This window comes from Hemitrygon akajei, chromosome 2 (genome assembly GCF_048418815.1).
Source record: "Hemitrygon akajei chromosome 2, sHemAka1.3, whole genome shotgun sequence".
Classification (NCBI taxonomy): Eukaryota; Metazoa; Chordata; class Chondrichthyes; order Myliobatiformes; family Dasyatidae; genus Hemitrygon; species Hemitrygon akajei.
In genome coordinates this window covers 184,557,674-184,570,299 of record NC_133125.1, presented here as the reverse complement: position 1 = coordinate 184,570,299, position 12,626 = coordinate 184,557,674, and the positions used below count along the sequence as shown (strand labels likewise).

The window sequence follows — 12,626 nt, the reverse complement described above, 5'->3', positions numbered from 1 at the left end:
GAAAGATCTGATGAAATGCCATCATGGGCTGAAGACATTGCATTTAATTCAAGAACAGATCAACTGGAAAAGAATAATAATGAAATGAAGTTATTTCTGGGAAATCTTAAAGATGTGGAAACTCAAGTTACTAAACACGAAGAGGAATTGAAGTTAACCAAGCAGAAATTGTCTGAAACTACAACTCGTTTGCAAAAATATCATGATAAGATTATAGATTTAGAAACCAGGTCTCGTCGAATCAACATACGAATTGTTGGATTGCAAGAAGAAGCTAAAAATGGAGATTTAACGGTTTACTTTGGTAAGCTCTTTCATACTTTATTTCCGACTATTTTATCAAAGCTGCCTGCTATTGAAAGAGCACACAGACTTTCGAAATTTAAAAACTCAAGCAGACCAAGAGTTATTTTGGTTTGTTTTCACCACTTTAAAATTAAAGATCAAATAATGCGGTAGGCAAGAAAACAGAGAGTTTTCAGTATTAACGGGTCTGAACTCCGTTTTTATGAAGACTACCGGAAAGAAGTAATGGAACAAAGATTAAGATTCGCTTCGGTAATGAAACAAGCATATGATAAGAAATTATTTCCCTCTCTGAGATATCCAACAAGAATGAAACTTTCTCCCCCTAATTCTTCTCCACGTACTTTCTTCGAACCCAAAGTCATACCGTATTTTGTTCAGGCTATACCTATCATCGTCACGGATGTTACTACCAACTGAACTATCTGAAAAGCTGTTTGATTATTTGTATATTATTCATAGTTTAAAAAGAAGATATATGAAGGCTAATTGGATATTTTATTGAGAGATTAATAAAAGAAGATAAGTAAACCTTATTATTATATCCTATTGGATTTTTTTTGGAAAGAAGATTTGCGGCTCAAGTTTGACTGTTCAAATGGCTAATTAGATATTTGACTGAGAAAAGAGGATAAAGGGATTTGTTCCTTTTATCTAATATTTGGTTTTGATGTTTCTTTTTGTTGTTTATTAATTTACTAACTGGTAGTTTTCTGTCCTATTAATAGGCTTTATTTATATATATATCCAGGAGGGTTTAGTTACTTATGATATTACTAATTAATATTTCTGTAAATTTAGTTCGATTAAATATACTATTAACCCTTTTTTAAATCTGTTTTATTATAGTGATATATAACTGTATTTAATAGTTTTCTTAGAGATTTGAAGCTTAATTTAAGATGGCGCTGGTTTTTCTCTTTAAGAGATTATATTATTTTGGTTCTTTTTTGTTTAATACATGACGGAATGTAAACACTCGCCTTTGCTGAGACGTTACTGTCTTTCTTGCAAGGTCATCTTATTTTTTGTGTTCAGGCACTCACTGGGGGGAGGGGGGTGGAGAAAGACAAGACCGACAGAGCGGCCCCTGGCTTTGCATCTATCTATCCTAGTTCGCTTGCCTTTTTTCGGGCTTTTGGGAGGGTGGGCAGGTTTTGAGTTAGGAGTTTTTTTCCTATTGGGTGGTTCCAGAGCATGCGTGTTTTCTATATGGTTGTATTCCTCATCACCGCCATCTTTGATAATCCCGTATTGGTATGTGCTCTGCGCATGTAGAAAGTAAATTAGAATAAAATTATACTATGGCAGTCAAACGGATTAATGTAATAAGTTGGAATGCACATGGTTGGAATCATCCTATCAAATGAAAAAAGACTTTTAAAATTATTAATCGATTCCAACCTGATATAATTTTTGCTCAGGAGACACATATCAAGGCGGGAGATCAAAATAGGTTTTTTAGATGGTGGAATGGCCTGCAGTTCCATGCTACTTCGCAAAGTAAAACTAAGGGCATATCTATCTTTATTAAATCTAATATATTTACTCAAAAGGATATTGAAGCAGATTCTAATGGTAGATTTTTAATTGTTAAAGGAGTGATCTGTAATAGAAAGCTGGTTATGGTTAATTTGTATGGTCCTAATTTAGATGATCCTTCCTTTTTTTAAAAAAATATTTGCTTTACTGCCAGATTTATGCTAATGGGTGGGGATTTTAACTGTTGTTTAAATCCTATGATTGATAAGAGCTCAACTAATCAACTACTTCCAAATCCTTCTGCATCAGTTATTAACTCCTTTTTGACTGATTTAGGGTTGATTGAATTATGGAGGCATTTACACCCTGATAACAGAGAATATTCATTTTTTTCACATGTTTATAAAAAAATTTGAGGATTGATTATATTATAGTTGATCCCTGTCTTTTGCTTAATGTTAAAAACTGTGAATATTATGCTGTTGCTATATCTGATCATGCGCCTTTGAGTTTGTCCTTTGAATTTGATTATGTCATTTTTGGCTGTCCATCATGGCGCATGTTTCAGACTTTATTGCAAAATTCTGACTTTATCAGTTTTATCAAAAGCCAGTTAAAAGAATTTTTTCTTTTTAATGATATAGGAGGTATGTCTAAATTAATTATATGGGATACATTCAAAGCATTTCTACGTGGTCAGATTATTTCTTATTCAACTAAACTTAAAAAACAGACTAAAGCAGAATTAGATAAAATTTCCAAACAAATTAAAGATGTAGACAATAACTATGCGACTTCCCCTAATATTGACTTATTTTAAAAAAGGGTGGAACTTCAATCACAATATAACCTATTATTAACTCATCCAATTGAAGGTTATCTACTTAAGTTAAAGAGCCAATTTTATATGTTTGGAGATAAAAATATTAAACTACTTGCATCTCAATTAAAATCGGCTGGAGCCAAGAGGCAAATTTTGAAAATTCGTAGAAAAGATGGTACCCTAGGTCAGGATTATGAAGAAATTAATAAGATTTTTCAAGATTTTTATACTGAACTTTATAAATCTCAATGTCCAGTAGACTCTTCTGAAATGAATGCTTTTTTTATGAAAGATTGTTTTTCCTAAAATTTCTGCTGAGGATCAAAAAACTCATGATGCCCAAATTACTGAATCTGAAATTCATAAAGCTATTTTTTCAATGTGATCTGGTAAGGCCCCGGGACTTGATGGTTATCCTGTCAAATTTTATAAAAAATTTGGAAAATTGATTTCTCCATATATGTTAGAGATGTTTAAAGATTCTTTTGTGAAAAATGATTTACCCTCTACTTTTTATGAAGCTTCTATTTCTTTAATTCTCAAAAAAGGATAAAGATCCTACTGATTGTGCCTCATACAGACCTATTTCATTATTGAATGTTCATGCTAAGATTCTCTCAAAGATAATGGCCAATCGGTTGGAGAGTATATTGGGTAAAATCATTTTTAAAGATCAAACAGGCTTTATAAAGGGTCGTTATTCTTTCTCAAATGTTTGGAGATTACGTAACATTATATATTTGCCTTCTTCTAAAACTCCACAATGCGTTATATCTTTGGATGCTGAAAAAGCATTTGATCGAGTTGAATGGAATAATTTATTTATTGTTATAGAAAAATTTGGTTTTGGTATTAATTTTAATAATTGAATTAAAAATATGTAAAGTTCCTATTGCAACTGTTGTTACTAATAACTGTAGGTCTCATTTTTTTTCAGCTATCATGAGGGACAAGACAAGGTTGTCCATTCTTTGTTATTTAACTTAATATTAGAACCCCTTGTATTGCTCTCTGTGAAGCCGAAAATATTCATGGAATTTTTTGAATGAGATCATGAACAAGATCTCTCTTTACGCTGATGATTTATTGGTATATATATCTAAGCCTGAAGAATCTATTCCTGCTTTGCCAAAATTATTTGACAAACTTGGAGACTTTTCAGGATATAAGATAAATTTGAGTAAAAGTGAGTTACTTCCTTTAAATGAATCTGTCTCTATATATGATAATATTCCTTTTAAAATTACAGATTCTTTTAAATATTTAGGTGTTATAATTACTAAAAAGTATAAGGATCTTTATAAAGCCAATTTTCCTCCTTTAGTGGACTCTATGAAGTATTCCTTTAGTAGATGGAGCCCACTTACATTTTCACTTGTTGGTTGTATTCATATAGTTAAAGTGACGACTTTACCAAAATTTTTATATCTATTTCAGAATATTCCTCTTTTTTTGACTAAGAAGATTTTTGATCGGATTGACTCCATTATTCTATCTTTTATTTGGGATAATAAAAGACCAAGAATTGGTAAATGTCATTTGCAAAAGTTGAAAAAGGACGGAGGTCTCACTTTGCCTAATCTAAAATTGTATTATTGGGCTGTTAATTTGCGATATATGTCCTTTTGGTTATATTGGGGTGATAGAAATGATTGGCCAATTTGGGTAGACCTCGAACTGAGAGCTGTGAAACAGTTTTATTTAACTTCATTATTAGGAGTTGCTCTACCTATACAATTAGCTAAAGTTGCTAATTTAAACCTATATCCTGTGGTTAAGCACTCTTTACAAATTTGGCTCCAGTTCCGCAATTTTTTTAATCTTAAAAAAATTTAAAGTTAGTAGTATAATTTATTGTAATTACTTTTCTAAACCTTCCTGGAGTGTTCCTATTTTTTTACTTCAGAAAAATAAAGGTATCAATTCTTTTTTGGATTTATTTAAAGAAGGCAGTTTGATGTCTTTTGAACAATTAGTCGATAAGTATTCTCTCTCATATTCACACTTTTTACAATATCTTCAAGTTAGACATTTTTTACAAAAATATTTAAGTAATTTTTCTTACATCCTGGAGACTGACTTGTTAGATACTATTATGAATATGAACCCTTCGTTGAAAGGTTCTATTGGAAGAATTTATAATTTATTATTACAATGGGATAAGCATCCTTTACTTAAGATTAAACAGGATTGGGAGAAGGAACTCAATTTGACTTTTATATGGGAGCATTGGACATGGATTCTGAAGCTGGTTAACTCTTCTTTGATCTGTGCTAGTCATTCACTGATTCAATTTAAAATTGTACATCATTACCATTTGACGAAGGGGAGACTTTCTAAAATATTTCCCAATGTTGGCAAGTATTGTGATAGATGTAAAACTGAGATAGCTACACTGACACATATGTTCTGGTCATGTTCTATATTAAAACAGTTTTGGAAGTCAGTCTTTTCGACAATTTCTAAAGCACTCAGAATCAATTTACAACCTAATAAATTGACTGTGCTTTTTGGAATAATTCCTCAAAGTATCCATGGTATTTCTGTGTCTGACCAACATGTTATTGCATTTATTACATTGATAGCTAGGAGGGACATCTTGCTGAAATGGATGGATATATTTTAGCTCCTGCTTTGTCACAATAGTTCTCTCAAGTGATGTTGTGTCTTGGCTTGGAGAAAATTAGAAGTTGAACCTTTGAACCCTTATTCGAATTTCAGAAGAGCTCATTTGCTCATTATTATCATTTCAGTTAATTGATAGATTTCCTCCAGGATCTAAATGTAAATTTTTTTGATATATGTTTCTCATGTTGGCGGTTTGATGTTTATTTTTAGGAGCTTCTTGTACGACGCATGGCTCTAGGGTTGTACCTCCAATGGGTTTCTTTTTTTTCCCTCACTTTTCTTGCTTAGTAGGGTTTTTTTTATTCACAAAAATTTTCAATCCTAAGATCATTTTTTCTATTTTGAGGCATTGTAAGTGTTGATACTTCGATGTACTTGTACTATTTTTGAATAATAATGATAAAAAGATTTGAAAACAAAGAAGAGGACCCTCCTATGACTTTGGAATCTGTTATGGAGGCAGTTTGAAAGCATAAAAATGAACTTTCAGAGGAGTTCCAGCAGAAATTCTGGCAACTCAGCACTGAATTTACACAAATGGATGTAAAATTGGATTCTATTCAAAAAACTTTAAGTGAACATGATAAATGGATAAAAGAGAATGAAGACACTTTGACGATGTTGGATGCAAAGATTGATGACCTGGAAAAGATCTGTGATCTTAATGAAAAATTAATAAAAATAAAAAATAAAAAATTAAGATTATCGACTTAGAAAATAGAAGCAGAAGAAATAATATATGAATTCTGGGTTTTAAAGAGCTAATGGAAGGCAATCAGCTTTCAGAATTTTTTGCAAACATTTTGGCTAACTTATTTCTGAATATTTTAAAATCTCCACCTAAAATAGACAGAGCTCATAGATCGCCAGTACTGAGACTTTCTCCAGAAGAATGACCCCAATCAGTGATAATCCGTCTTCACAACCTTCAAACAAAGGAACTTTTAATCAGTGAATCTTGTCGGAAAGGTATGATTGGGATTTCCTGGTGGTGGCTAATGGAGCAACAGCAATCTTCCATTGCTCCGACTCTCATTATCTTACTATTTCCAACCTGTCTTGAAACATCTTTTTTAAGTGTGATATTTTTTCATTATGGCTACAAGGGTTGGATGATCCCCCTGCTTCTTTGGATTCTATTATGGATTTGCTGCAAATTCATACACAAGAAGCCTCTGAGAAGTTTCAACAATTCAGCTCTGAATTTAAACAAATAGATGGTAAATTGGATTCTAATCAACAAACTCTTAATGAGCACGATAAATGTATAAAAAAATAATGAAGCAATTTTGTCTCTGGAAATGGAAGTGGATGAATTGCAAAAGCTTTGTGGAAAGCAATCGAAGTCCAACGAAAAGTTAAGACAGAAGATTATCAACATAGAAAATAGTAGAAGGAACAACCTAGCTCTGGAAGAAATAAACCAAGGTAATCATCCTATGGAATTCTTTGTAAACTTTCTGCAAGAATTATTCCCAGAAATTTTGGTGCCTTTGCCTATGATTGATCGAATTCACAGGTCTCTTGTGTTTAGACCTCCTAACAAAGATAGACCAAGATCAGTAATAACTTGATTTCATGAATTTAAACCAAAGGAATGGCTAAACTGTGAATCTCATCGAAGAGGCATGATTGACTATCATGGTTGCAAGATAGTATTGTTAAAGGTTACTCCCCTGAGGTTATGCAGGAATGTGCTAAGTTCAAAGAAGAAGAATTTTTTAATAAGGGTTTCAAGCCCTCCCTTTGCTACCCAGCTCAACTCAGAATCACACTTAAAAATGGATCCTTTGAATGGTTTCATTCGACTGCTGAAGCACAAAGATTTTTAAAATCCAAAAGCTAGCCTTTTAGTTTGTTCTTACATGAAGGCACAAGATTAAATGAAAATCTTTTAATTTGCAAATCCCGTCGAATGAGCATGATTCATTATAGGGTGGAAAATTACAATTCTCGAAGACTATTTGCTTGAGGTTATGCAGGAATGTGCTAAGTTTAAACAAGCTTTGCTAGAATTTTTTAACAAGGGTTTTAACCCATCCCTTGGCTAGCCAGGTTAACTGAGAATCTCATTAAAGATGGATCCTTCGAATGGTTTTGTTTGAATGCTGAAACATAAAGATTTTTTAAAGTTTGAAAGCTAACTGCTTAGCCTGTTTCTTCATGAAGATATAAGATTAAATGTTTAATGTTAATATGAATAATTGTATCTTTTACTTTTGGTAAATCTTTGTAACTAATTTCTTTTGTATTTTTTAATACTGTATTTTTGTTATAGGAGAATTGAATTTCTTGTCTGGATATGGTTTAGTCTAGGTTGGAATATAAATAACCTTGAAACTAATTGGAGTGATCACCAGGTTTTTTGGGGCGGTGTCCGTAGTTGTAGATGTCGGCTTTCATTTGGTCCGTTTTCTTTCTTTGTGAGGTGGGCAGCGGTATGGTTTTTTTTAACTCAGAAGCTGTTCTCGAAATTTTTTTAGCCAACTTGTTGCTTGGTTACCATTACTCAAGGTTTATGGATTGGTTTTAACTTACATTTTAACCCTTCCTTTAAATAATATTAAAATTGAATGAACTATTAATTTACTCAGTTTTAACATGAAAGGATTAAATCACTCTGTTAAATGTAATAAGTTTTTTGTTTATATTAGGAAATTTAAGGTCCCTATTTTTTTACAAGAAACACACATATGCAAATATGATAATCTACATTTTTTTTAGCTATTGGAACAGACTTTGTTTTATTTTGTCTTTTCAGGCCAAATCTAGAGTTTTGATTCTTATAGATGATACACCTTCCTTTGTCCAACATAAAGTAGTGTCTGATACCAATGGACGTTTTGTTATAGTTTCAGGAAAACTAGATAATAAATTAATAGTTTTTGCCAATGTGTATGCCCAAAATGTAGATTATTCAGGATTCTTTGAGTGTTTTTTTTTTGTTTCTACCAGATCTGAGTTTTTATTCTTTGGTGATGGGAGGAGATTTTAACAGTTGGCTAGACCCAATTTTAGACCGATCATCTTATAAACCAGCATCCCTTAATACATCAGCTTTGTTTATTCAATCATTTTATTGAAATGTGATATTGTTGATATTTGGCATTTCTTACATCCTTTAGATAGGGAGTACTCGTTTTTTCCCATGTTCATCATACATATTTCAGGATTGACTACTTTTTAATTGATAGTCAAATGATTTCATCAGTTTGTTCCTGTGAATATAAAGAGATTGCTGTTACAGATCATGCTCCTGTATTTCTATCTTTAAATCTCCCTGGTCTTCTTCAAACTAACAGATTTTGGTGTTTCAATACAACTTTGTTATCTGAAAAGGAATTTTTAAAATTTCTAGATCAGCATATTATTTTGTTTTTTGAAGAGAACAAAAAGGAAGAGACTTCTAATCTTATTGTATGGGTTACTTTCAAGACCTATAATTAGAGGACAAATTATTTCTTATACTGCGCGTGTTAAGAATAAAGCTAATAAAGAATTGAAATAGCCAATCAATTGAAACAATTAGATCAAAAAATATGCTATAGCTCCAGATCCTGTTTTATATAAAAGATGTGTTAAAGTGAAAACTAAATATGATCTTCTGTTAACATTTCCAATTGAAACTCAACTTCTTAAAGATAAAACTCAAATTTACATTCATGGAGATAAATCAGGCAAAGTATTGGCCGACCAATTAAAAACTTCTGTAGTTAAACAACAAATTAAAGTAATTTGCAAAATTAATGGTGATAGGACAACTGATCACTCTGAAATAAATTATACCTTTAGAGAATTCTATTCTAAACTTTATAGTTCTGATTCCCCTAAAGATAATATTGTAATGAATAACTTTCTAGATCAATTAAATATCTCTGCACTTTCTGCAAATAATTGTGAACAGATGGAACCACCCTTTTTTTTTTCCTGAGGAAATTGCTAAGGCTAAGTTCATTTCACTCGGGGAAGGCTCCAAGTACAGATGGATTTTCTGGAGAATTTAATAAGGCTTTTTCTTCATTAATTATACCACAGTTACACTTAGTCTTTTTGGATTATTTCAAATTGCATAGCTTGCCTCAATCTTTCTATGAAGCCTCTATTTTGCTTATCCTAAAGAAGAAGAAGGACCCAACTGAATGTTCTTCATATAGGCCAATTTCATTACTCAATGTTGATACTAAAATCCTTTCTAAAGTTCTGGCTTGTAGGATGGAAAATATTCTACCTTCTGTTATTTCTGATGATCAGACTGGTTTTATTAAAAACCGACATTCCCATTTTAATATATGCCATGTATTAAATGTTATTTACTCTCCCTCCCAGGAGATATCGGAATGTGTGTTATCCTTGGATGGTGAGAAGGCCTTCGATTGGGTTGAATGCAGTTATTTATTTAAAACCTTAGAAACATTTAATTTTAGTCCAGATTTTATTCAATGGATTAAATTACTTTATCTATCTCCTGCTGCTCGGGTTTGTACTAATTTTCAAAATTCCAAACCATTTAAACTTTATCACGGATCTAGACAAGGCTGTACGTTGAGCCCTTTGCTCTTTGATCTAGCTTTAGAACCCCTTGTCATTGCTTTTCGAGAACCTAATGATATCTGTGATATTTTAAGAAGAGGTATTACTCACAAAAGTTTGTTTTATGCTTATGATATATTGCTGCTTATCTCTAATGTTGAGACCTCGTTACCTTGCGTACTTTCTTTACTCTCCAGCTTTAGCCAGTTTTCAGGATACAAATTGAACTTACATAAGAGTGAATTATTTCCTTTAAGTAATTTGGTATCAATTAGTACTAATCTCCCTTTTAAAGTTGTAAGGAAATCAATTTACTTATTTGGGTGTAATAGTCACTAAGAATTACAAACACCTGTTTAAAGAAAGCTTTCTTACTTTATTGAATCATGCAAAAAAGGATATCATTAAATTGGTCACTTCTTTCAATATCATTGATTGGACGAATTAATTCTATTAAAATGAATATTCTACCTAAATTTATATATCTTATTCAGGCTTTACCTGTTTTTATTCCTAAATCCCTTTTAGACTCTCTTGATTCTAGTTTATCGTCCTATAAAATCGTCCTCATTTAAATAAAGTTCATCTTCAAAAATCTAAAGCATCTGGAGGTTTAGCCTTACCTAATTTTAGGTTTTATTACCGGGCAGTTAATTTATGATATCTTACGTTTTGGCTATATTATGTTAATCGTGTACACTCTCTGGTATGGGTCTCTTTAGAAGCTAACTCTGTTAATAAATTTTCTATTATTTCTCTTCTTGGATCCTCACTTCCTTTATTTGTTAGTAAACTAACTGATAATTTAATAGTTAAACATACTCTGAGGATCAGGATACAATTTAGAAAACACTTTGGTTTATTGAGATTTTCCCTTTCAAGTCCCATTTATTCTAATTTTTTTAAATTCTCCATGACTGATTTAGATTTTTAAAGAATGGGACACGTTGGGTATTAAATGTTTTTGGGATCTGTTTGTTGGAGGAAACCTTTTTTCATTTGAGCAATTGTCAGCTAAATATAGCTTACTCAAAACTCATTTTTTTAGGTGTTTACAAATCATAGACATTTTAAGATCTCGATTATCTACATTCCTGATAAGCTCAGATAAGAACTTACTAGATGTAATTGTTAGTTTAACACCTTTTCATAATGGTTCAATATCTAATATTTATGGTATGTAATTGAAGACGAGGGATGTTTCTTTAGACAAAATTAAGAATCTCTGGGAACAAGATTTACAGACATCAATATCTGAGGAAATTTGGAATGAAATTTTTAAACTGGTTAATACTTTATCGCTTTGTGCTTGTCATTCCCTCATACAATTTAAGGTGGTACATAGAGCTGATATGACTAAGGATAAGCTATTTTGTTTTCAATTGGATATATCTCCCTACTGTGACAGATGTAATAATGGAGAAGCTTCATTAATTCATATGTTTTGGACTTGTCTGAATCTTGAAAAATATTGGAAGGAAGTTTTTCAAACTTTTTCCTTACTTTTTAAAGTCTATTTTAAGCCTGACCCTCTGACGGCCCTATTTGGTTTTGTTGCAGGATAAGATATTAAGCTGAAAGCATCTGATTAACATATTTTGGCCTTTAGCTCTCTTATAGCTAGGAGGGAACTTTTGTTTAAATGAAAAGATGTTTTTCCTCCTACTCATGCTCAATGGTTATGCAACATTATATCATGTTTAGATTTAGAGAAGATTCTTTGTTCAATTTCTGAATCTCATCAAGACTGAATTCGGAAGAAGAAAGCAGCAGGAGAGCACTTAAGGATTTCCAGCTGGAAGACATTTTGAGTTCTCGGTGGAAGAGAGAGGCCAGACTGCACAGGCATGTGATGTCACCAGTTGAGCGCGAACGGTTTAAAAAGAAGGCAGCCATACCCAGCAGGCAGCGTTGGGAGTGGGCAGTGGAGTCAGAGGCAGCAGAGTGAAAGGGCTTGGGCTCCACGGGCTTCGGTGGTAACGGGATGAGGTGAGGCAGTTGTTGATTGCAAAAGGAGGTTGTATGTGTGTGAGGCCAGTTTTCTGTGGTCGGTGTCAGACGTAGGAGGTCCTGGAGTCTCCTGGCGTCCTGGACGGCCACATCTGCACCCGGTGCATCGAGATGCAGCTCCTAAGGGACCGTGTTAGGGAACTGGAGCTGCAGCTCGATGATCTTCATCTGGTCAGGGAGAGTGAGGAGGTGATAGAGGAGTTACAGACAGGTGGTCACTCCGGGGCCATGGGGGACAGAGAAATGGGTCACTCTCAGGAGAGGGAAGGGGAAGAGTCAGGTACTAGAGAGTACCCTTGTGGCTGTACCCCTTGATAATAAGTACTCCTGTTTGAGTACTGTTGGGGGGGACAGCCTACCTGGGGGAAGCAACAGTGGCCGCGCCTCTGGCACAGAGTCTGGCCCTGTGGCCCAGAAGGGTAGGGAAAGGAAGAGGAAGACAGTAGTGATAGGGGACTCTATAGTCAGGGGTTCAGACAGGTGGTTCTGTAGATGCAGGAAAGAAACTCAGATGGTAGTTTGGCTCCCAGGTGCCAGGGTCCGGGATGTTTCTGATCACGTCCAAGGTATCCTGCAGTGGGAGGGAGAACAGCCAGAGGTCGTGGTACATATTGGGTACCAATGATATAGGTAGGAAAAGGGAAGAGGTCCTGAAAGAAGACTACAGGGAGTTAGGAAGGAAGTTGAAAAGCAGGACCTCAAAGATAGTAATTTTGGGATTATTGCCTGTGCCACACAACAGTAAGAATAAGAATAGAATGAGGTGGAGGATAAATGTGTGGCTGAGGGATTGGAGCAGGGGGCAGGGATTCAGATTTCTGCATCATTGGGACCTCTTTTGGGGTGG

The 12,626-nt window shown here is 33.6% G+C and overlaps 1 protein-coding gene across 3 annotated transcripts in view; it reads right to left on the bottom strand.

Moving 5' to 3' along the window:
* The window catches only part of LOC140719069 (uncharacterized), a 165,726-nt gene that overhangs the window by 16,738 nt on the left and 136,362 nt on the right, over nucleotides 1–12,626 (bottom strand). The window contains exon 16 of one of the 3 annotated variants that reach the window (XM_073033460.1): nucleotides 8,334–8,457. The exons of the other annotated variants lie outside the window; for them this stretch is intronic. Coding sequence (XP_072889561.1) covers nucleotides 8,447–8,457 — 11 coding nt within the window. The 3' untranslated portion in view covers nucleotides 8,334–8,446. Of the gene's footprint in view, nucleotides 1–8,333; nucleotides 8,458–12,626 lie in introns of those variants that run through there. 3 annotated transcript variants of the gene reach the window in all.